The sequence below is a fragment of the Neolamprologus brichardi genome, chromosome 8 (assembly GCF_056152115.1).
Source record: "Neolamprologus brichardi isolate AB-2024 chromosome 8, ASM5615211v1, whole genome shotgun sequence".
In the NCBI taxonomy this organism is placed as follows: Eukaryota; Metazoa; Chordata; class Actinopteri; order Cichliformes; family Cichlidae; genus Neolamprologus; species Neolamprologus brichardi.
This window is the reverse complement of record NC_142111.1, coordinates 22,921,918-22,946,972: the sequence shown is the minus strand read 5'-3', so window position 1 is coordinate 22,946,972 and position 25,055 is coordinate 22,921,918. Positions and strand designations below refer to the sequence as shown.

The window sequence follows — 25,055 nt, the reverse complement described above, 5'->3', positions numbered from 1 at the left end:
ATCTGTAGAGACGCGTTTGACACCGAGTGCCTGCCTGTCGCCCGTAGTGTTGTCTGAGGCCATTAGCACACCTAGTGAGGAATGAGGCGCAGACCTCTGATCAGCGCCGACTGGTGCCTCACTCTTCATTTCTGTCACCAGGGTGGGAGCCGGGCCTGTGTCAGCCGGCGTCACCACATGATAGGCCCGAAGACTAGGGGGGAAATTCAGAGTGTCTGTCTGGTCACTTTGTGCTTCCTGTTTATTGTGGTCTGAAGGTGACAGCACCTTGTCTCTTTAAGTACAGGTGCGTGTGGTCATCCTCTATGACCCACTTTAGGGGTCTACTCCAATTTATGGCAGCAGATTGAGGAAAACCTGGAAAACTACAGCAAGAATCCCCAGTCTTACTGCTGAGGCAACAATACAAATTGTCATTTAGAAGTTTGGAGCACACTAAATGTCTGCTGTGTGGTTTAAGTGCTCACGTTTCCCCTCACCTGGTCCTGTTTCATCAATATCAGTGCTGTTATTGATTGTGGGCTGTAGCCATGTGTGGATAGGAGCATTTTGAAGTCAGCTGAATGAAGCAGGGTGCTCGGCCTTTGCCATATATATTTTTTAATCCAAGCAAAGTTGGGTTTGTGTAAATCTGCTGCTGAAAAGTTTAGCCTTGCTAAAATCACTCATCAGTGCTTCTAAATCACCCAAAAGCTAAAACTAAAAAAAAAGTGATGTTGATGGAACTGATTAAAACGGAGGGATTTTCCAAACGCTATGACAAACCGTTGCAGCTGTGAAACTGCTGCTGAAAACAAACTGATACCGAATAATTTGCTACAAACTTCCCTTAATGCGAACATGTTGCCACGTTTCTTTCATATTATCTATAAAAACAGCAATAATTTTCTGGATTGTGACGCTATGATTGCAGCGAGGGACTTTTCTGACTGATGCAACGTCGACACATTGTGAGGTAAAGACTAGCTTCACGCTTAAAAGCTCTTGGTATGCTTCTTCAGAACAGTCAGATCGCCTTGGAAACTCCCTCCTCCTACATGCCCATCACGCATCAGATCGAAGGAGTGCTGTGTCCAGCAATTTCAGTAACTTTCAAAATCAGATTCATCACTTCACATAAAAAAATGCCCATTTGTATGGAAGTGAAACTTAAACAATCTTAACAAATGTATTACTTTGAAAGCCTACACGTGCACACCAAGATCTTTATTTCTATATTTAAACAAATACCAAAACTTGGAGCTATTAAATTAACCCAGATCCTCAAAATTATGACACTGTTATATGGAAAACATGGCAATTTGTTTAGTTAAACATAAAGAGTTTAATGCTTATGTACCTTTTGAGGTTTTTCCAATATGCAACATAAGCCATAATGGCGTTTCTGGTATCATTTAAACCAAAAACCTTGATGGCACTGTTGTGTTGATTGGTTTCAGGGGAATAATTTGAACCGATTGGAAATACCCTGCAATATGTGTTCCCATGAGCATGCTACAGACAAAATATGGCCCCACTTATTAGAATATTGCTTCACAGTGCATTGAGAGGTCAGTATCTTGCTTTAAGACCTACATGCACACTGCAAACTCAATAGAAATCCCAAATGAACTCATGGGAAAAATTCAGCCAGAGTCAGTACAACACTTTGTAAACCATGCAGATCTCGGCTGCTACATCCTGCGAAACCCTCAAAACAGTGTTTGCATCAGCAGGAATTCCTCAAATTGGAGAATTTTGTTAACTAGGAGTCAGTGTACAGTGAGAAAACAATACAGGACAGAAAACATCTCCATCTTAATTGAGGAATCCAACGACTAGGAAATGAACTGTGGGTAGTGCAGATGCATGAGCACAAACTCTTTTATAATACTCCCCCCAAAATTCAGCTTACTAATGTTTGACAAAGTGAACCACGTCCTGGTGGGCTGATCAGTTACTGAAATTGATGAAGGTGGTTCTGTATTACCTGCGTCTGGTTTTGGACTTAGAGTGGCATACAGGGTTACAGTAAAGTACAAAGAGGTGTCACAATAAATTTAATAACTTTTAACATTAAATATTAATTAAACAGCTTTGCTTTCAAACCAGTAAGATATGTTGGACCTGCGATTTTCGCCGTGGTTGGAAAAATCTCGGCAGATGTAGAGGAACACACAGAAAATGTTGGGCTAATATGTATGAGGAAGGTTCCCCTTCTAGAACACAAGCCTGCTGTCACTCCATGGCCTACAGCGCTTCACTGTGGCCACTAGGTGGTGTTGCGCTAATTAGATAGAGGACACTGTGAAAAGCCATAATTTCTGCTCAGAATCGTCATGGGAAACGAACATGAACATATTGCAAAGATGTGTGAATGGTTGATGGTGAGAACTGATGTAGATGAGACCAAAGGAGACATGGTGAGAGTGTTTGATGCAGAAAGAACAGACAATTGCTGCAGGCGTCTGTCAGCAAGCAGATATGCACATCTTTTTTTTTTTTTGTTTCGTTGTTTTTTTTTACAAATCTCCAGATGTTTCAAAGGCCTAAGCCACAGGTCTTTATGTCTGTTTGGTGTTTATGTCACTTTAGGCCAGCGTTCCAGTCACTTCCACTCTTTTCGACGCCAACCTTGACGCTAACTTTGAAAGTTCCTGTAGTCGTCTGACACTTCGAGGGGCTGGTCACTGTCCTTCTCTACGTTCTGCAGTTTGTCTGTAGCGAAACCAGAGACTGTTCCAGCCCTTCATCGTTATCCTGGACAGACAGTAAATGTGTCAATGAGGGCAGTGTGGGAAGGTGTTGGGAGACACTGTGGCGACCATGATAATGTGTGAGGTCTTCAGTGGGTGTAATAACCATAATAGTCTGCATCGCTGTTGCTGTCTTTTTCACAGACCTCTCCACTGCGCGGGGGTGGGGAGTTTTCAGTGCTGGACGTATATGGCGACACCCTCCTCTTCTTGTTTTCACCCACACCTCCCTCAAACAGGCCAGAGTCGCCCGAGTCCGCTGATTTCACGGAAGGTGGTTCGAGCCAAGGCTCCTCTTGCACTACGCCCACAGTGTCTTTGGGCTTGTCCTGCAGCAAGGGCGGCTGAAAAGAGTCCAGGAGTGGAGGAGGGTGCAGCCTGGGGTTCCCAGGGGATGTCGAAGATGAGGAGGAGGAAGAGGAGGATGATATGGGTCGAAACCACCCAAGAGTGGGGCCGGGTTTAGTGGGGTGACCGAGGTACTGTGGGGTGGGCCGGCTGGCGCTCCAACCTGCTGAAGCGGCTCCTGATACAGACACGCTTGTAGATGCAAACGGATGATCTGAATAGTAGCTGAGAGCATGGTGAGCAGATGTCTGCAAGGGGAAGGGCTTGTAGAAACCATTTCCAGAGAAGTCCCCCTCATAGGAGGAAGCGAAGTCAAGCCGATTTGGAGCCACGCCTTGCTGAGGTGACAGGTACCAGCGGCTGTGGGGACCGGGGGTTGCGGATGGGTCTTTGTGCTGCTGGCCCATACCAATGTGCTCGCGGCCATAGAAGCGGCTCTGGGGCAGGGGGCTCATGTACTGTTCAGAGAGGTAGCCTTGGGGGTAGCAGCTCCCTGGTAGCAGCTGCTGGCCCTCTGTAGGGGAGGGGGTGAAGCGATCAGAGTCGGGAGGAGCGTACAGCCTAGGCAGGAGGGAGGAGGAGGAGGGGAAGAGAAGCGAGTGTGAGAAGAAGAGGAAAAAAAGAAGGTGTTATTTCCTGCCCAAACCTCAAACAACTATCAAACATCTCACAGCCCCTCACGCCCTTTCACTGCAGCATGCTCAGCAGCAGCAAGTAATTGCATCTTTTCCAATATTAAAAGGCTGACACGAGCACTCAGGACATTCAAGTGCCAGCAGCGACCCAGTCTCATTGTTAATGCTGAGAAAACGCAGGGTTCACACTGAGAACAGAAGAGGATTTGCTTTTTGTAAATACAGACATTTTTGAAATTACTTACGTGTCGTAATTGTCACGGAAACCTTTAGCGAACGGGTTATGGTCTATTTTCAGCTGAGTGATCTGTGTAGGGAATAAGAGGAGGGCAATGAGAGAACGTAGGCAAAGGAAAAAAGAGAAGGAGTGAGCAACCACATCGAAGAAACAAGAGCGCAGAAAGAGACGTGACCGACTAATAATTAATGAGGCTACAGTGCAGTTTTATCTCTTATTGGAAAGATTTCATCTTAAAAACCGCAAAGGGGGGAACACAAATGTAAAACTGGGAGAGTGTATCTTGCATGGAGTAACTCTCCCACAGTTTATTTGAACAGCTGTGAAAAATACACCGTAAGAGAGATGTGAGCTACGGTGCTCAGGTCAGTCGAGGTGAAGCGACTCGTAGCTTGAAGGCTGCAGAAATGTAAGTTGGTGTGTCTGCATTTTTGATGCATGCATGCATAAATCAGTAAAACATGTCGCTGACATGAATCATTGATCTCTCAACGTCATTAAAGCTGTGCAATCGAAGTTATAAGAGGTGTTTTTGTGGGCCAGTTGTGGAAGGTTGTTGCCAAATACAAAACAATAAATATGCAAACATGGTAGAATAGCATGTCAATGGTCTGCGATGCAGGCTGCGGTTCACACCTTAAAACATATTTTTAAAGCATACAAATCTCATCTTCATCTTTGCGTCTGAGGTGACTTACATCTGCATTTTGATAAGCAGTAACAGCGATGAACTGAGTCTCCGGGAAGATGAATGTCTGAGCTTTAGAAGAGAGGAAGGGGTCCTCCGTGCCATCCTCCTTCACCTGCACGATGTGAAGACGAGGCTGGTATTTATGGAGGGACTGGAGAACGATCATCTGGAGAAAGGGGGATGTAATATTATGGTCATTTGGCTGCTAAAGATTAAGAGCAGGAAACAAAGATACCTTTATTTTACCGATAAGCGAGAAAAATAAAGGCAGGAAATGAGCAGGCAGAAATTGAGTGTTTGCAGATGGTTTCCATCGCGACACTCATAATGCGGTTGATGTTTTCATATATCAAGAATACGAAAGGAAATGATTGAAGTAGTGTAAAATATAAGCAGAAGGTGACAGTTATTGCATTCATCGATATGTTTCAGCCACTCACTGACCACGCGAGCGTATTCACAGACAGATTTGTAGAAAGAAAGCAAATTAGAGGCAAAAGCACGGTACCTGTGCCACATTGTTGGTGCTTCCCTTGTTGTTGGTGAGCTTGAGCTTGCTAAACGACACCTCTTGTCTCATCCAGTGAGCTCCTGTGTTGGGAGAGTCGGGGTGCATGTACATCCTGTTCCCTGCAATCACCGAAGCACATCGCGAGCAGCGCATGTAGTTATGAATAAGGGCTGCGCGCTTTGTTTTATTTATTTATTTTCACATATTTTGGCTTCAAACTATCACAAAAAGAAGAGAACAGGAACATCGTGCTGCAGCGAGTTTTGCTTTGATTCTCACTTTTTCTATTCTGCACCATTTCCTTTACTGCTGTGTTTTATTCAGCTGTTTTTTTTAAAGCTCTCAGTAATAAACAAACTAACTGTGATTAGATTTCTTCCCATAACTCAGCAGCTTTTCCATGAATCCAGACGGTCAATGCGCTGAGAACAAGCAGTTTCAAAATGCAACCTGCCACTAACACTATGACTAAAACAGGTGCAGCATGACACGCTTCATTTCTGTCCCGTCGAATTTGGTAAATTTTGAAATGAGACTTTTTAGGACAGTTTCAGTAATATCAGTGTTTTCTGAGTCATTTTTAAAATGCTGCTATTTACTTTCTGTTTTGCTGATTAGGCAGAGGGAAACAACATTTTGCTGGAGCCCCTCAGGTGTAAATTTACAAAAAATAACTTTGGCTTAAGGACTTAAAATCTTCTCTGATCTAAAGTCAATTTTATAGAAATTTACATGAATTCAAGTTGAATTTGATGCGATTAAAAATGATATTTTTTGCAAATCATCAGCAATTTATGGCACAAAAATTAATGGATATTAATAATAAGTTACTGTCTGTAGGCCACTTCAGTTGAATACAAGGGAAGATGAAAAACGTCTTAAAATGCCACTTTTCCATCAGGTATTTCCCCTGCAAACTGGGATGGCTTTGTTTTCCTTCCTTTTATATTTTCATATATTCCTAGAGCAGCCAAGATTTCTCACAACGTTACCACAACGACCTGCTAACCTTATTTTTGCACACCACATAAGGGTAATATTAAATCTAATTGAGTGAAGTTGTTTCACCACAAATTCCACAACTGTAGCACATCAGCAGTCACCTTTCCACAACACCTGGCATATGTGTGACAGCACCTTGCAGTTTCTCTCATTTATATATTTGTGGTTTGTCTATCATCAATCACACATAAAATGAAATCTCGGTTAACTTGCTATTGTTATGCTTAGTTTTTTCTTTTTTTTCTTTCTGAAGTGTGAACAGGAGGAAATACTGAATGAAAGGTTGTGGAGAGAACAGGGCGTAGAAATGTAAATGTAACGCGTTAAATAATTACTTCTACGCTTGACGTTGAGCACGTCTTTACGAGAAAAGACGAGAGAAGTGGCTGAAATGAACTCTGATGTATAACGAGATACTTGGGGAGAAGATTGGACGTACATCTGGTGAGTAATTCAGACACTCTTGGATGCTACGGAAGATCAAAGCGGGACCCGGAGAGCTTTGATAGGTGCTGGAGAAACTGTGAGTGCAATTGTTAGTCATATTCAAAGTGATCAAATTACTGGACATGTTTTTAGTGGGTTTAAAGAGGGGTTAAAGATGGCATAATATTCCTAAAGATTTTATTGTCGTACTTTGTAGATGGAGGCTGACTAAAAAAAATACTAGTACAAATTTTCCGCGTCTTAAAAATGTTTGACTGTATTTTTCTGGTAAGTAAATAGGTTTTTAGGATTCGTCTCGGCTGAACACATTGTAGATTTTAAGTTTAAACCGAGTGCAACAAATATACATTCCTGTTTAAGTCAGTTATTATAGCTCCTTAAACCAAGGAACATCAGGCAATCTTTGAAAAATTGCAAAACATGTTGTGAAGCTGCTGACTGAAAACCTCTCCGACCAAGTGTGCATCTTAATGCACGTTTTGGTTTCCCTACTGTATGCATCTAGGTTTGCTACAATACTGCTAAATAAACCACTTCCTCAGGCTCTTCCAGGCAGCACACTGAGTGAAGTCTCCTGCTCGACTGACCCAAGTTTATTTTCGATGGCGGGTTTAAATCATAAACTTCACATTAGAATCTAGTGCAGGAAGCCCCAGGAAGATTGTGGGTTTGAGCTGTTTACCGGCTACTGGTGGTAAATGCACGATGAGAAGAAAATAGCTATTTTCAATGAGTAGTAGACACTTTTTTCACAGGTGGAAGATCTGTTCTTACATATTAGGAGTACTAGTAAAACTCCAAAATTGCAATATTTGTCATCCAGAATAGCCGGTTTCATTATATTACATGCATTTATGTATGTATCAGTGCAAATGCTAATCCAACTACGTTCCTTTGATATAATGCAACAGTTTATTTTAAGGTTTTAACTATAGTGGAGTTAATATAAAGCATTTTACCATACCATACCATACTACCTTTATTTATAAAGCACTTTAACATAAAACCAGAGTTCACAAAGTGCTGTACATGCTAATAGCATAAGTAAATAAAAATTAAAATGAGATAAGATAAGATAAAATAAATAACTAAAAAACTAAAATAAATTGAAACATGTTAAAACAAATTGAGTCAACCCCTCTAATCAATGTCAAAGGCTTCAGCGAATAAATATGTTTTAAGAAGACTTTTAAATTCAGAAAGAGAAGAGGCCTGCCTAACATGCAAGGGTAGATCATTCCACAACTTTGGAGCAACTACAGCAAAAGCACGATCTCCTTTAAATTTATACTTAGTTTTCGGTACCTTAAGGAGCTGCTGAATGGCGGACCTAAGGGAACGGGCAGGTGTATATGGTTGCAGTAGCTCCGAGAGGTAGGGGGGGGCCAGGCCATTAAGAGATTTAAAAGCAAATAAGAGAATTTTAAAAACAATCCTAAAATGTACAGGTGAAATCGGTCAAGTAAAGTTCAATTACTTTGGTGGTGTACGGCATCCCTTTTATATCCTTTTGCATTTTTACATCTGCTATATATAAAAGTTATAATCTTAGTCGCTTATCGTTTTATCAGAGTCTTTTTCAATAGATGCTGCAGCACTCTTTTTTTCTTCTTTTTTTAGTATTTGTGAATGTAAATGTAGTTGTTTGATCAGCGTACCAAATCTTGGTTTCTAACAGTCATAAAGGCAGCCCCAGGGTTTTACATTCTGTGCTATAGTTTCAGTGTACCTGGCATGTTCCCTTCTGCCTTCCCACACTGGACCCACTTGCCGCCCTGGTATCTCCAGTGGTGCTGATCAGCTAGAACGACGTCCACATAGACGTTATAGTGGGCAGTAGGATCCAGAACGCTGATATTGAAGCTCAGAAAGGGGAACATCCTCCTGGAGAAACATAAGAGAAATTTATTTGTTAAAAAAAACAACCCAAAAACGCTGTTTATACCTTTGTTCACATACTGTAGCTCCAGATTTTGTGGAAACAGTAGAGGTTTATGGATCAACTGCGCCCACGTCCAAGGTGCACAGAGAAGCAGATTAAATCTCGAGATTATTCTGATGACAGTTACAAAATGCATCGAAGTGCTGACAGATCTCAATGTTAAACACATCTATCTATAATTGAAAATGTCTATCCAGCAAAGATATGTCTTCAAAGTTAACAGAAAACAGCCACGTGAGGCTGCTGCCCCTGAGTTTTTAAATGTGCATGTGAGTAGCGACTGAAACCCATATTACACTTTATCCATATTAGCCCTGCACATGGTTAGTGTGTTGAAAAAACAGTTTTTATTCCATATGAAAGGTTTATATTATATTTCCAAATATTAAAACATGGACTCCAGTAACTTGGATCACTATTCAGAATCAGCTTTATTGGTGTAGACAATTAGTTCAACCTCTTTAGCTCCTCTTGCTTTAAGTCAGCTTTCTTCTCACAAACAGGAGATTTGAACAGCAGGTGGACGCACAGAGCTGAGAGTGGAAAGTAGACCCTGATGCCTGTTGATTACATGCATATACACTGACATCATTGCATGAAACTTTATGTAACAGAAAACAGTACAAAAGCTGTTGAGATGATTCACGTCTGGCCTTTCAAACTGTAATCCTCGGTTTCCTAAGCAGCTAAAGGAGTCATGAGAGGTGGAGAGGACGGCTGACACTTGAGCTCAATATTTAATGCTGCTTTTAATAAAAGATGCCCCAGAAGATGCTCTTGATTGCTGGGGCTTTACATGTTCAACTCATTTTGATCACTTCAGTGAGACGAGGTAACTGGGAGGTCAGGTTGTCCCCCAGCTGGACGACCCGGGAACGGAGAGGGAGATGGGTTAAATTAAAATTAAAGAGACACACAAACATATAAGAAATGGACTCTGAACACACAACGGCAGATAAACCCTGCTGACATTCACGTGTGCGCCACGTGTGCATGTCGACGCGAAACACTTACTGTAGTGATTCAGAGTTACGAACCCTACTGAGTTGTAGTTCACACTTTACATTATAGCGCAACATGTAACACACAAATGTTAGTCATTCTCTGGGGGAAATCCACTTAAGGGAAATTAGTTGGACAATCATGTCCCTTAATATTCATTTTCCCAAATGACTGATGGGTGAGAAAAAGTTGATGGAGATTTAATCGACAAGGCTTTTATTAAACAGATTTTTTTCCCACCTAGTTTCATATTATTTCCTGGTTAAGTTATCATCAACACGGCTTGGTGAGCTTTAGGAAAAGACCTCTTTGACAGCCACGTTAGAGGCCCGTCCTCTGCTTTGTGGCTTGTAATAATAGTTTACTTGATGAAGTGCTAAAGGTAGACTATAGATAGCAAAGATGTGCTGCTTGCAATGTTTTTGTGAGCAAATCTTCTCAAGCAGAAAAAGTATTTCCTTGAGATTTAACTGAGAATGCCCTTTGATATTATGAGACTGAAGAAATGCTCAAACTAAACGGTGCTATTAGCTGTACGCGGCAAGCATCTGAAATGACTCATGTAGGTGTTTCTGAAATGCCATCTAGCAAATGACTGACTGACATCATATTAGGGTGCAAACTCAGAAGAGGTGGCATGAAAACTTTAAAGAAGCCTGGAGTTTGAATCTCATCTCGATTTACTACTATTACAGATTTATTTGGTTAGGTTCAGGAAAAGCTCGTGGTTTGGGTTAACATAAAAATAAAGATGTGAATAACAGTTTAATCTTTCTTAGAGGAAGACAGTCTAGCGATATGTAAATTTTAGGAAAGATGGCATTAAGAGATTGCAGAACTCCGTAGGATGTGGCCACTCGTGACCTTAAGCTTCTCTATAAAACCAAATCATTACTGAGAAATTTCAGACTGAACCACAAAGTCCTTCAAGAGACTGAAATTGCCGCTTCTGGAGATATGACTAAAAATTTGCCTCACAACTCACCTGCCCCTAAAGATCACTGCGTACAAAAAATGACCTCATTTGTTTTATTATTACAGAAACTCAGTGATTTAAAGGAAGACCTGAGCTTTTCCCGATAACGCCACCAAATCTCATGTTCATTCATTTCTGTCTCGTTCGTGCCATAGCATGCTTATAAATACCCCTGCGATGAACTCTGGGTCCATATGAGGTCACCAGAGTGTAGCTGGTGTAAATAAAGGCATCGTGTTTGACACCAGCTCAAAGCTCCGCAGGCTATGGATCATTTGTAATGACTGACATTCAGCTCCCGCTGCCCACTTTGATTTGTTCGGTATTAAAAGTGCACGAGTGGTTTTAAACCTACAAATGTAAATAGAGTAAAAAACATGCCTTTGTCTATTTTTCTTCAAATAATAGATTTGCCTAAAAAAGAGTTGAAAGTGTGTAAAAGTATAGATGGTTATAATGAATTCTATGAAAAGCATGTCGTAGTCACTTTAAGAGGGCAACGTGCGCACAAAAACAGAAAGAATAGCTCTTCGAGAAACACCCTTTACTTTCTTGTCTAAAACATTTTGATGTGGGTGGAAAAGATAGATAAGGTCTCATGTCTTTTTGATCACCGCACACTGCGCGCGCACACACACATGTTAGAAATGAAAGTTAGACACATAGCCTAAATATAATTCAGTCAGTTAAAGTTTGTGCCGAGAACATGATACTACATGTTGGCAGCATCGTTTTGGTAAACTTTGGTTATCTCTTCTCGATCGAAACTGACCTCATCTAAAATCAGCTGGGTGATTTAGGGGTGCAAAAACAAGACAGGTGTGTAACGAGACAATAAGTTAGAGGCTACTGTTAGCGACGCACTGAGGGCCCGTCCGTGCTGATGAGGATTTCACGTGTGTAGCCTGAATCTGCGTACATCGTTTGTACGGGAAATTAAGAGATGCATAAAGTTACTTTTACATTTGTCACATGGTGTTACGATAGAGCACTTTACTCTGTGTTTAAACTGTATAACATACAAAATGAGCAACAGTGCTAGAAATAACTAAATAACTAAAAGCTGTGATACTGTGGTTCACTAAGCATAACTGACAGCTATAATCGTTAAGAGTGAATCGATTATTCAAAACTTTTAAAAGATTATTCAGCCAGTTTTGAATAATCGATTCACTCTTAACGATTGTTACGATTATGCTTAGTGAACCACAGTATGACATTCATTTATCCCAACTACTGACTTACTGTTCTAACCAGTAGTTCACTGCTGTTAGGAAACAGCCCAATCTATTAATAAAAAATAGACAGTTCTATCTATTTACACGCTGCATATATTATGTTTAAAATAAGAGCGAGTGTGTGAGACCAAAAAGAACCATATTATTTGTGGTAAAAAAAAAGTGTGTGTGGGGGGGGGGGGGGGGGGGGGGGAACTATCTTTCTGCAGACTTTTATTAATAACTTTATCGAGCTTTATTTTAAGTGTTTATCATTTTAATCTGTTTTCCATACCGTTACTGAACATTTTTAGCTGTTAGCCATATTCTTATCAACTATTTGTTAAGTTTCTTGTTACAATGAATAAAGTTACTTTAATTAAACTGTAATTTCTACTGTTTCTTTTCAGATTAGTGTGGTTCAGCTTTCCAATTACCCCCCTGGCAATTGCAGAAGCACCCCCTGAGCTACTCGAGCTCCCGGTTTAGGTTCACTGGTTTAAGGGAATGCTCTGCAGAGAGAAAGCACAGATGATGTGATGTTTCACATTATGCATTTATTGCTCATTAGACCTCTCAAAAGGCTGAGCTGCAACATACAGCCACTGGCTGTGAGCACAGCTGCAGCTCCAAATCAGCTTTGGCAGTGGTCAATGAGCAAACTGGTACACCAGCTCCTCTGGTTATCTTTCTGACTGTGAGGCTACAGACTTGCAACTGAGCAGCCACAGCTGAGGGTATGCAGACTGGCTGTGGCCACAGCCAACAGCAGTGTGTGTATCATAATACAGCTCAGCATTTCTTTATGAATCAGAGGAAACGCAAAAGTTATTTTCGGGTAGTGCAAAAGAAGTCTTGAATAAATTCCTGATGTGACCCTTAGGGGGCTCCGTACTGCTCACATATGTACCCATATAGTTTAATAACAATGCTGAAGGTTTAAAATTACTACAAAAATTGTGGTAATTCGCATTTGCATTGATTTGTATTTACTTTAAATTTGGATATATAAATGCAAACTTTATGTCCAGTTTTCAAAAACACATCTCTATTAATTGTAAAAAGAACGACAAAAGCTGGACTTTTCCTTAATTCATGTAAAGAAAAAGTTCAGATGATCGAATGTTTTCCAGTTTGTCTCCTTGACTGCTGGCTCTTTAAGACGGCAGCACACACACACGCCCTCCTTGCTCACTAGTAAGACAAAACCCTACGCTGAACCGTCCCAGTTGGGGTTTTCTGGCTACAAGGCGAGTCCAGTTTAACAATCAATCATAGTTCTCGGTGAAACACAATCGTGGCAGCAGCTCTTTAGTGGCTCGCAAAGAACAGGTGAAAGGGCTCTTCTTCCGCAGCAGTATTTAATACAAGTGAAAACAGAAACTTGGCTGTTGAGCTCATGAATGGATTGATCCACCTACACTGAGTGAGAGTAATCTAGAAAGAAGTAGAATTGTTATAATTTTTTTTTTTTTTTTTGCCCCATTCATATTATCAGTTTACTTATAGTAGAGCCTTTTATAGGAAATCAGAACTTGAGAAGGGGAGAAACCAAAGAAAACACAACACAGAGGGGTATTTGCATGTGTGGGAGGCTCTTTGTGTTCAAAGTTCACTCAGAGACGCTGTAAAGCACTACATACATACATGATAGTCTGCAGTTATTTTCAGTGTGGTGGCGTTGTGGTAATTAAGGGCACGGTAGCTGTCATGTCTAGAGTGTCACACAAACATGATTTTACTTTTACATGGCAGATACAGTCACAAGGAAAGCACCTCTGTCTGTTGCAGTTTGGAAAATGATGATACACAGACACATGAAGTCGCTTTAACACAATAGGAAATCACAATTTCAGTTACCCAGCTACCAGACAGACTAACTAATAAACCTGCCAGCGTGCCACTGAATTATAGAAACTTGGCAGTAACGGCAAATGTCTATTTCTGAGCACGCCGTGTACGAACATGAAGAGTCATAACTGTAGTCGTTTTTAAGCCAAAATACCATAGAAGAAGATGAGTGTGGTGAACCAGTCACTAATATAGAGACGGTGACATTTAAAAAAAAAAAAATCAAAATAAACTGTGTGGATGTTGGAGAGCGAGGAATGGGAGGGGAAACTGGGGGGGAAACGGAGGTTGGAGAAAGGGAAAAGGAAAGAGCAGAGGGTGGAGTGAATAGAGGGAAGGAGGGAGAGGAGAGGAGGGGTGGGGAAGGGTGGGGGTTTTGTCCTGGGGATGCGAGGCAGGAGCTTGAGCGGAGAAGAAGAACTGGGTATTCACCAGGGAGAAGACTTTTCCACACGAGCGCACCCGCTGATTCATCTGGACAGGAGTTCAGGTCCAGTTTTTGTCACCGCGCGTACGCTTGATCATCTGTGACGAAAACATGCCAGTCTACAGCTGCTGCCGGACACAAGGACTCTTTAGCACATGGACACCCTTGTTTGTGTATTGACTTATGGCAGAGGAATTCAGCCACTATAAGTGCTGAAATGTCCATTTTTGGGGGGTAGTAGTCAGGGGTAGTCACCTGATACTGTGGACTTCATGCTTCAGACCTCATAAAGGATAATGCTGCTGTTAATCTGGATTTTTATCATAAACAAAGCCTGCGGACAGACTAAAACCAGTTGTAGTTTAGTCTGCTTTCCAACACATCCAGCTTCTTGTCTATGAAACGCGACACGAGGCCATTAGTTTCTACAGTGAGGAATTAGGAACAAATTTCAGGAGCACATTAATTCCCATTTGTTGGGGTTGGTGTACTGGTGTGTGCTTGTTTATGCTTGTTTAGTTGAGGGCCTCGCTAATGTTTCTTTCAGTAGCTTTTGGATAACAATCAAACAGTCTGGTAAAGATCCTATCAGCCACAACATTATAACCACACACTGTACAGAGAAGATAAATGTAGCCACGCCCTAGCACACTTTAAAAAAGAAGATAACACTGCATTAGCGATTAAAGTGATAAAATTAAAGGAACATTTTTGCTGAGGTCAGAGGTCAAATGAGTAGTAAAGTCATTTTTTAAAAGACCTCGGTATGAACGTACTAAGTAGCCCCCTGTTGGCCATTACAAGAAATGCAAGTTTACCGTGTTTTGACATTAGCTTAACTTCTCAGATCTGGAATGTATAATTAAAAACACATGTTTGGAGATCAGTCAACGCTCCGGGTTCGGTGTCTTCCTCGTGCCATTCCTCAGGAGTTTTTGGATTATCCTGCAGAGGGAGGCTGCAGCCATCAGGGAGCATCTGCGATAACGTTTAGGTGTGTGGTATGTGTCATTATGCCAAGTAGCAAAGTAGCATCGCGGTGAATAGTGATACTGACTTCACCTATCAGCGGTTGTAATGTTGTGGCTGATCAATGTATATATTAGTATTTATCAGTATACAGACCATTTGTAACAGTGGAATCAAATCATTGTTAACAGTGAACTTGCCAGCAATAGAAAACAAATAAGGAAGTAGATACAGTTTATATTTCTTTATCTAATTAGTCCCACAACCAGTCAGCAGCCTATCTTCATATTCAATTATAACAGTATTTTTTTAATCAAACTTCTTGGGAACCAAATATAGAGCTATAAAGTTAAAAAAAATATAAAAAATATGTCAAGTGTGTCAGTAATAAGCCTAAGGCTCCAAATGCGGTGGACATTACTCACTTTGAAGAGGAGCTTAATTACACGGTATGAGGAAGTACTTGTATAGCTGTCTAAAATATTGGCACTAGATGTTTCTGCGAAAAGCTACATAGGCACACATAAACAGCTGAACAGGAAGTGACAGGTCATACTGTCAAAACCTTGAAATAGTCCCACTTCTGCTTTCAGAGAGAGAGAGAGAGAGAATGCGAGCAAAAACGAATACATACGACTTCCAAACATTCACCAAAAAGGCAGCTCGCGATGCAATTCTTAATATGTTTTTCTGATATGTTAATTTCAGCATTAACTTCTTTAAATTTCTAGAGCAAGCTGCCCTTCTAAAGACACCCACTCTTATTTCCTTGGTGATGTGAAGTGATAATTTCCACAACATGAGAAGCCTACTTTGGAAATAAAGCTGGTTATTACCTAAATCATTTGATGAATTCATAGAAAAACAGCATTTTCACCAATGGGCTGCAGTATATTAGAAGAATAAAATCCACATTTCATTTTCATTGTGTGTTAATAAACATCTTGTACTGAGAAAAGCATCAGAACGGTTTAATAAGAACAGATACAGGAACCTAAAACTCATCATACGCGGCGATTACCGTTTCTGAGCGCTCATTCTACTCAAAACACAGCAGCATCATCTATTCTTGGGAACAAAATAAATCAAAGGATTGTTTCCTCTCGAAAAACTACAGGATGTCAGACTGATACAGTTTACAGTTTGCAGTCAGTGGAGCAGAGAGGGCACATGAGCATGATTCCTCCGAGTCTGAACTTTAGTTTTACATTATTTCCCTAAAAGGTGTTTTTACGCTGAGAACTTAGTCAGTACTTTCTCCTTCCTAGAACACACACTGCATGGCCGAGCAAGACTTTCTTTGTAAGTTATGTGCTGTAATTAAAGCGAATTATTTCCTCTTTGAAAACTACCAGAGGATGGTTCAATTAGAGGCACATTTCAAGGTGATTTCCTACCCTTTTGACAACCCTTTTAACAAAAAATGAAGATGCTTTCTACTGCAGTTTCCCAAAAAAAGTCCCCACAAATGTACTTCTTGGAAACAGCTGCAGGGAAAAGTTTGCCTTCTTGACTCATATCTGCACCAAGAGTACCACAGGTGTAGGATCCCTGGTCAAACAAATGAATAAGGAAGAAAGCTTCACTTTCTCTTTTCAAATTTAGTCATTTGATTTCTTTTAAATCACAAAATCTCCCCTTTTTCCCATTTTCTACCACAATTTGTTCGACCCCTTGGACACGGTTGCGCTGACACAAACTTCGTCTTAGCCGAGGACAGCCTGTGCCATGGTATCAGCTAGTGAGGTGAATCTGAATTTAGCTCATGAGAAGTGCAGATGAATTCGCCCCCACCCTTCGCTACAGGCCGAGAAAATGTGTCTAGATTTCAAAGCCCAGGTGTGCTACACGAGCTTCTGAGAGATCTGTCAGGCTGTACACCCACCGTCTAGTGGAGGCTGAAGAAAGCAGAAAAAAAAAGAGAACCTAGTCTTTTACTTCCTGAACATCAAAGGTGCCTCACCTCCTCAGTGTGGCCATCTAAAGCTTCAGTAATGTTTGACCCTTCACTTCATTTCTCTAGAGTTTCTTTCACCCTTTCGCCTACTGATACAGAGGTTTTGATTAACATTGCAGACCCCCGGACTCCTCTCTTAAAATCACACCAAAATTATTGTGGAAGCCTGAACCCAAGATGAAAATTTTAAGAAGGATATTGCCTCTGATATTGAAAGTTTTTTTTTCTTTTTTTAGTGTTTCTCTGCTCACCTTCTCCAAAATCTTGTAGGATTTTTTCTTTCTTTATGTTACGAAAAAGTGTGAGTGTCAGAAACAGGGGTAAAGATAAAAGACAGAGAACATTTTCATCGCCAGGATTTCACATTTTCACAATATGAGGTTTGTGGTTTGTGCACAACAAGAAAATTTGCTTTTTGTCACATGTGGAAGGATAACACCTCCGTGCTCACCGACCCTATTATTATTGCGGGTAGTCTTTGACTTTTTCTTTGCTCTGAGGGAAGCTGAAATTAGCTGGAGCAAAATAAACGTGTACTGCATGCATTTTAATTACGTGACCTGATATATGATGCTACTTACCACAGTGAGTTTGTCTACAGAGGAAACTGCCAGGAATTGCTACGTCAAATAATAGAAGATGCACGCAAACACACACACGCACACACCCACTTGGATAAAAACGTAATAAAATACTACATTTTTAACACTAAAATCCCCAAATCATTGGCTAATTCTGCAAAACCTGTGCACACCATAAAATGACTTACAAGGCATTGAAGGGAATTTCTAAAACGATCCATTTGTGAAGCATGCGAACAGTTAAATGTGCAATTTGTGATCAGGTTTAGCAGATAAAAGGCATGAACGTATATCAAAAGTCTATCTAAAAGGAGCATTTCCTACCCCTAAAACCGTAAGTGTACTGCACTCAGAATAACTTTCAGTAGTAAACCAGAAGGCAAAGAAGCCATGCAGGTCAAAGGGGAATATTTTGCAAGAACACAAGCTGCACCTACCAAACTGAAATTCATCTGTTTCAAAAAACCACAAAACGCCACATGCAACGACAACAACACCACACACACAACCTTAGATATATAGATTAAAATGGCTTGAGTAAACTTTGTGAATTTTTACTCAAGCCATTTTAATACAAAAATGTTGAGTTTCAGCAGACAAACCGAGTGAAGCCACTGGAAATATCAGTGTCATATTATGTGACAGCGCAATTGTTTTCCGTGCACAGATCCGAGCCATGAGAAACCTATGGCCTGAAACCTTGTGTCAGACACAAGTGTCGCATATTAGTGAATTAATCCTCATCGACGTGACTGCATCTTAATGCTCGGTGACCTATCAAGAGAGGCCCGGCAGCGCCGTCTCTTCCCCTCTCAAGCCATGAGCTGTGTGCGCTGCAGAGAGCTGCCTGCGCGAGGCTTTTAGCCCACATGTTTTTTTAATCACAATTTCGATATCGTCATTTTTTTAAAGCTTCCCACTTAGAGTATCGCTATGAGGCTTGTTTTTGAATCTTGTTTTAGATTTCTTCCTCGCTGTCTGCACGAACAAGAATTTGATTAGCTCCCAAATTGAGTTTTGTAACGTCGATTATTGACAATGACGGATGGTTAAAAAGATGACGTAACTTTTTTTTTTTTTTTTAAGATTAGCGCTTACTCTGATGGTTCGAAAAACTGTAAAAAATTCCTTTTTGGCAGCTGAAGAGGTGCTGATATAAAGTGAAGGCACCCAAGAGACTTTATAGGTCAAAGAACAGCTCAGCCTGCAGCTGAGCCTCCACTTTGCAGTTTGTTTGGCTCTTCAACAACTTTTTAATTCGGCTGTAATTCCTTGCATAGTAACAAACATTTGAGATGCCTCTAAGTAAAATGACATAGTGGCCTTCTGTGCGTACCCTAATAAATTTCAAATTTAAAACTCAAATTCTTTAGAAACTGTCGTACTTTCACATCCTTTAAGTAGGCAACAGCTCGGATGAGGCAAATTTTGCGCAAAACTTTGCACCTTTCGATCATTATCCCAGAAAAACTCCCAACAACCACGTCACCTGAGCAGAGACGATGCCTGCACAGTCTGCAGAGCTGGAAGACGACCGCCATTCAACTCTCGGAAACAGAAAAATAAAACTGGTTTTAGACGTGAATTGAAGTGCGCTCTTGTGGCGTAGCGGAGGCTGCTCATGGTAAAGATAAGACAGGTGAGTGAGTAAATTAGAAAGTGTAAAAACCAAAGGGCAGCGGTGTGAAATTCACGCTTTCTATGACCCCCTCTTTGCTCCATTAAATATGCTAATCGACAGCGGAGGAAACAATGTGTAGTTTTTCTGTGAGACTCACCTCCCCTGCTTGGTGATTATCATCTCGGTTTGGAACTTGTGGAACTTGGCCCACAGCGGGTAGTTATTGAGCAGAGCCTGAGTCTTCCCGCACACCTGTAGCCCAGGTAAAGGGTAGAGAGGCTGCCGCTGGAACCCGTGCTGAAAGCTCGCTGGGTAATTCTCCGGTGAAGGGGAGTACACGTCTTTACCGCCCGTGGGAAACCCGTCTCCTGCCGTCGGGATGTAAGCCTGCCCGGCTCCGCTTCTCGGCGGAGAGCGCACGCCGCCGTACGGGCAGCTGCTGAGGGTCTGTGCGTAAAACCTGCCGGGTTGCGCTCCGTATCCTCCTACCGCCTGGTCCGAGTGGTAGGGCAGCGGCAGCGCGTCCTGCCCGCTCTGAACAGAGTCCGAGTAGTAAAACCTCGCGTCCTGAATCCCCATTTTGAACTCGGCTAGATCCTTGCCGCCGCGGTGGAAGTGACTGCTGATGTCGGCGTTCTTTCCGAAAGTTTGCGTTTCAGTCCCATTCAACATGCTGAGGTAGAGGTTGCCACCTATGCCGCCCATTTGCAGCCCCGCTCCCAGGCTGTGTCAAATGTCATAAGTTTGCGCTCCGTTTGAGTAAAAACATGTACGATGATAATCATAAAAACCAAGACCAAAAAAACAACAAAGTCACTTGCCCTCACCTACGACTCAAAACGCACCGACATGAATTTTTAACTCGGTGTCTCCGCCGCTCAGAGGTTCAGATATAAAAACATCCCTCACGCCTCATTAGTCTGTTCATCGATAAACTTTTATTATTGCCAGAGTTGGTGTTTGTCTTTTTTTGACGTGTGGAGTCGCTAGCAGTAACTCAAACACATGCTCGCTTTTCTAACCTATGATATATACATTTTGTAGGTGGTCATATTTTGGAGGTGTGTCAGAGGCAGGGGAGGGCGCGATAGGCTCCAGATATGAAAGAGAACATCCCCTCAGTAGAGACACGAGATTACACCCACACACACACAGACACACACAGACACGCACGCAGAGACCTTTGGGGAAAAAGAGGAGTAGAGTGTAGTCTTCTGCTTTTAAAATTAAAATATGGACACAGCAGAAATGTTTTAGAAGTGACAGCAAATAAAAATTAATGTTATAATTTTAATTTTAATTGTCACTGATGCTATTTTGCGCCTTTTGGTTCGTTTGCGCACATTAAAACCTGCTGTCACGATTTTGTTTAAGAGAAAATAGGTAATAATAATTTAATGAAGTTAGTCAGAGGGGGAATTCAATTAAAGGCCTGCAGAGGTTTTTAATAATTAGAATAATAACACTGATAATTTTGACAAAGCAACAATCATTCGCAGATGTTAAGTCCCGCACGTTAAATTCGCATTTAATTTAGCAATGAAATAAACAACGCTGCAGTCGGTTCATATAAGACGAGTTTATTAATTTTATGTATTTCTACTTTTTAATAAGACTGAATAAAACTACTTAAAATGCACTTTTATCTCCTACCAGCTCGACACACCGTGCTTCTTTCTAACGTTAAAGTTTATTCGTTAACGTGTGTGATTTATTGTAATTTAGCTGAAACATATATTTATAAAAACAAGTCTATTAAAGTATTACTCACTCTGTGTCACAGGGTTTCAGGTTGTTTTTCACCATAAACTAGTTCACATTTTGAATCAGCAACACGATTTTATTTTCATTTTCGGTCTCAATCACGAAACACGTCAAAATGTACAAGTTTATTTTTTATTTTATTATTTTTTACATTAAGAAAAAAATCAACAACGAGACTGACTGTTTTAGCAGCTTCAGAGAGTTCACTGTGTTATAGAAATTATTTAAAAATAAAGCCCAGTGAAATGTATCATATTTTATAGGAAATTGATTATATTTTTAAATTTTTTTAAATAATATTTTGGGTTATTTTTTATGTTAAATATATTTGTAATCTTTTAAAATGATTTCCAGTACATAAAATACATAAAGTACCCATTATTTGAGCAATAATCTTAAAAAATAATACACTTAAAAAATAAAATCTGTCTATATTCAGAATATAAATAAAAATCTATGCGTTTAAGTCAAGTGACAACAAAGAGAGACTGTTACTGAGGCTAAAAATGACTGAAATTTACCTTTAACTTGAACCATTCCCCCTCCAAGCACAGTCTTGTTTAGGGCCCTGATAATGGCATGTTTAAATGGGTCTTACTGCTGGACTGACACTACATTTTCAGTACTCAGTATGGGTATTATATAATGTTGTTATGACTTGGTTTTTTAACATGTGCGCCCTGTGGCGGCAGAACACCTCAGACAGCATCAGGTACAGTTTCAGTCCCAATATGCAAAATTAACTTTCACATATGTTTCCTGAAACTGTCAAAGCGTCACCGTTTGTAACCAATCACACATCATTTGCTTCCAAAGCTGGATGAAACAGGAAGCTGGCTGTCACACAGCAGCAGGCTCTTCTACTAAATAAGACCTCTTAGTGTTTGTGTGTCACTGGTCAGCGAGTCCGGCCTGCACGGGGGATCTGCTTTATAAACACAGATGAAAGAGATAACCCTGGGGTATTAACAGCTGCATGTGTGTGACCATACACATGCACACACATTAATAGATGAAACCCCCCTCCAGTGCAGGTATGACACAGTTATCCCCATCGACGCTGTCACTACTCTAATCCCACTTCCTGCGTCTCTCCTAGCAAGGTGAGCTCACAAGGGCGCATGTGAAGTCATCAGTGTTGACACGGGTGGTGAGAGGGCCACAGTGTGAGCGGCACCCCTCCCCCCACACACACCTCCACCTCCACCCATCTCGCTCACCCCTGGAGTCACCACTTCCTCTTCTATCCTCTTCTTGCTTCCGGTTAGAGCCTCAGGCCATCACCTTGTGTGGCACAAATCAGCTTTCATTTTCTGTTAAGAGCAGGTCAGGTGGCCCTCATGTGCTCATGTGCACAGGAGCATAACTTGGAATATATTGTGAGCAGGATAAAGTGTTTGTAATCCTGGTGGGGCCCGTACAATATCAGCCTTTTCCGCCGGATTCTAAACTTTCCACCGATACCTGAACGTAAGCCAGTGGGTTAAAGTCGGTGAGAAGGAGTTATAAATAGTGAATTATAACCGCGCTCGTACTCAGAGCTATGTGGTAACTGGAAACTGATGTAAAATCTTGATGGCTTCAAAAGAATGCAGTAAAAGCAAGTGTGGTTAACTTGTCCACGGCTTCTGTGGGTTGACAAATTTAGAGGTGATAGACGGGCACATCATCAGATGTCTTCATTAAAGGAAGGTGATGATTATGAGATAGCTGCAATTACAGCATGCAATAATTCGCTGTGCTTTAAAATATAACTGAAATATGAAAGTGAGATGTTTGATTTGGCCTGTGATTAATGATCCAGTGGCTCACGTTAAAGGCCCCATTATTATGCACATTTTCAGATGATTTACAATCTTTTTAAAATCTCGTAAATGTCCAAGACATTTCTGTCTGAATTTTTCTACCAATTAGGTTTTTCTAAACCTAATCAAACCCTGGATTATGTTCCCAAGATTGGCTTTAAAGAAACAAAATAAAATGTCACACTTGGGGGCACTGATATGTAAATATAGGTATTTTTCTCCAATTTACAGTGTTGTATAACCGTGCATGGTTTGGTTAGATTAAGGCAGACAAAAACTTAATCAGGAAGGCAATGTGGTTTGGCTTTAAAATCACATGAATGACAATGTGAAAAACAATATGACACTGCGAAAGGTGTTGCTTGTAAATGAGCCTACACAGACTTTTCAGCTCCATTATGGCACTCCATAATGAGTTTCAGGTCCTCGTTAAGCTTTGCTAGTCAGGTTCACCGCTCATTGTGCTGTTTTCAACCACAGCACTTAGTTGTTTTGGTGAAAAAGTTGTAGAAAACTCTCTATACCATAAATGCTCTTCGCTGAACATCAGAAAAACACGGTTAGTGAGAACAGTAGTGCACTCATCATGTAAACAAATGTGTTATTGCCCCAAGAGAAACCAAAAATGACAGCGCATACCTGATCAATCAAGCCGAAAATGAATCACGAAGCTCCAGAATGATAACGACATGTTTTCCGTAGCCACTTAAAAGATGATGACATATCAGTGTTGGGTTACTTCTGCTCCTCCATGTGGCCGTTACAGGCTTACAGTCAGAGAACCTTCAGAACCACTTCATTAAGATTAGAAATAAGAAAGCAGAACAGTGATCTTCCAAGACAAAGTTCAATATTTTGTTGACCCATTCATCCACCCCCATCACTTTTCTACATAGAGTTTGCCATTCTGTAAGAGCAGAATAACCAACAGGTGTTCATATCAAACCTAAAGGAAAGACTTATTCCATTCCCAGTGGTTCCTAAATTTACAAATTGTCCATTTTAAGCCCCAAACAGGCAATATCAAGGCCAGCTATCAAGAATATGCAGCAAATTTAACATGGCTTTAATTCAAAAATTTGTTTTAAATTTGTGCCCCATGTGGAAGCAGTGTTCACTTTCTACTCATGGTTTTCTGTTATTACTTTGCTTTACAGTCGGGCCTAAATCACACTTTCAGAAAGATAGAAGTAACTTTAAGGCATAAAGACCAGCCTGGAGTGCCTTAAACTTGCATTCTTCCTAATGACCAGCAGTGGATGACTACACTGTTTGCAAAAAGAATGCAATCTCATAGGAATCTATAGGAAAATGATCCTACTGCTGTCTTCATTAAATATCACATTAAACATTATGCTAATGGTGTCATGGCCTTAATTACTTGTTTCTAATCTTATTTAATACAGCATAATGTTCAATTTGTATGTTGTGATTCAATTGAGACTAAAATAGACAGTAAAGTAGTGTATGCTGTAAGCTGTGGTTGCTTTGCTGCACTCCTCGCTCGGCACATTATCTTCAAAATAACAAGATGGTAATGGAAATACTCCTCAGCTCAAGTCTTTTTGATAAGACTTCACTAACCAGTGAGTAGCTAGATCGATATTTCACATATGACATATGAAAAGGTTTTACAGGTAATTCAACGAGGTAATTACTCAGAGAGCCGCAAGAGGTCATTTACTTTAACCATGCTAAAAATATCAATGGCTATCTGGTCGTTAAGTGACGACGTGACGAATCCTACTTCTGGGCCTAAAGTAGTCTGCGTTTAATATGGCTTTTGTGTTGTTAACATGTTTAATGTTTTGTATTTTCTTCTATTTAATCTCAAAAAGCTCCTAAAACAGTCAGTGATCACTGTTGACCTCCCTCGGCTTTTATTACCGCTAATCATTTATTTAAGCTCAGTTTTTAAAACCTTAGGATGTATCTACAGCCCAGCCCATGCAGCAGTATATGAATGACTAACCTCGTATTGTGGATGGATTATCTCAGTTGTTCTCCTGGCTGAAGCTTGGCCCTTTTACAGCATCCTGCCATGCGATTACATTTGTTCCTGACCACCGAGAACACTCGCGTTAACTTTTATCAAGTGGAAAAAAAGTTAGCTTGTTTATATTATGCTAACATAGCTGTGTCGCTAGCGGTCACGTAGCACATCATTATATACCAGCTAGCCAAACTTCAGTAACCCTACAAACGTCACTGCTGTTTAGTTTTCTGTCTTCATTTATGTTGGAAGTGATAACAGAGCTGTACGTTTTAATTTGTTTCCAAAACCCCGCAGTCAGGACATGCTATATTGTATTTAGATAGAAGCTAGCGAGCTAACT

General features: G+C 40.7%; 1 protein-coding gene across 1 annotated transcript; it reads right to left on the bottom strand.

Moving 5' to 3' along the window:
• Positions 1 to 1,253: 1,253 nt before the first annotated feature.
• tbx21 (T-box transcription factor 21) lies at positions 1,254 to 20,158 on the bottom strand. Its single transcript, XM_006793170.3, has 6 exons — positions 19,308 to 20,158; positions 8,337 to 8,491; positions 5,156 to 5,277; positions 4,655 to 4,813; positions 3,964 to 4,025; positions 1,254 to 3,644 (listed from the first exon to the last, which is right to left on the bottom strand). The coding sequence occupies exons 1-6, from the start codon at positions 19,853 to 19,855 to the stop codon at positions 2,825 to 2,827; spliced, it is 1,866 nt and encodes a 621-aa protein (XP_006793233.1). The 5' UTR covers positions 19,856 to 20,158; the 3' UTR covers positions 1,254 to 2,824.
• Positions 20,159 to 25,055: the final 4,897 nt, after the last annotated feature.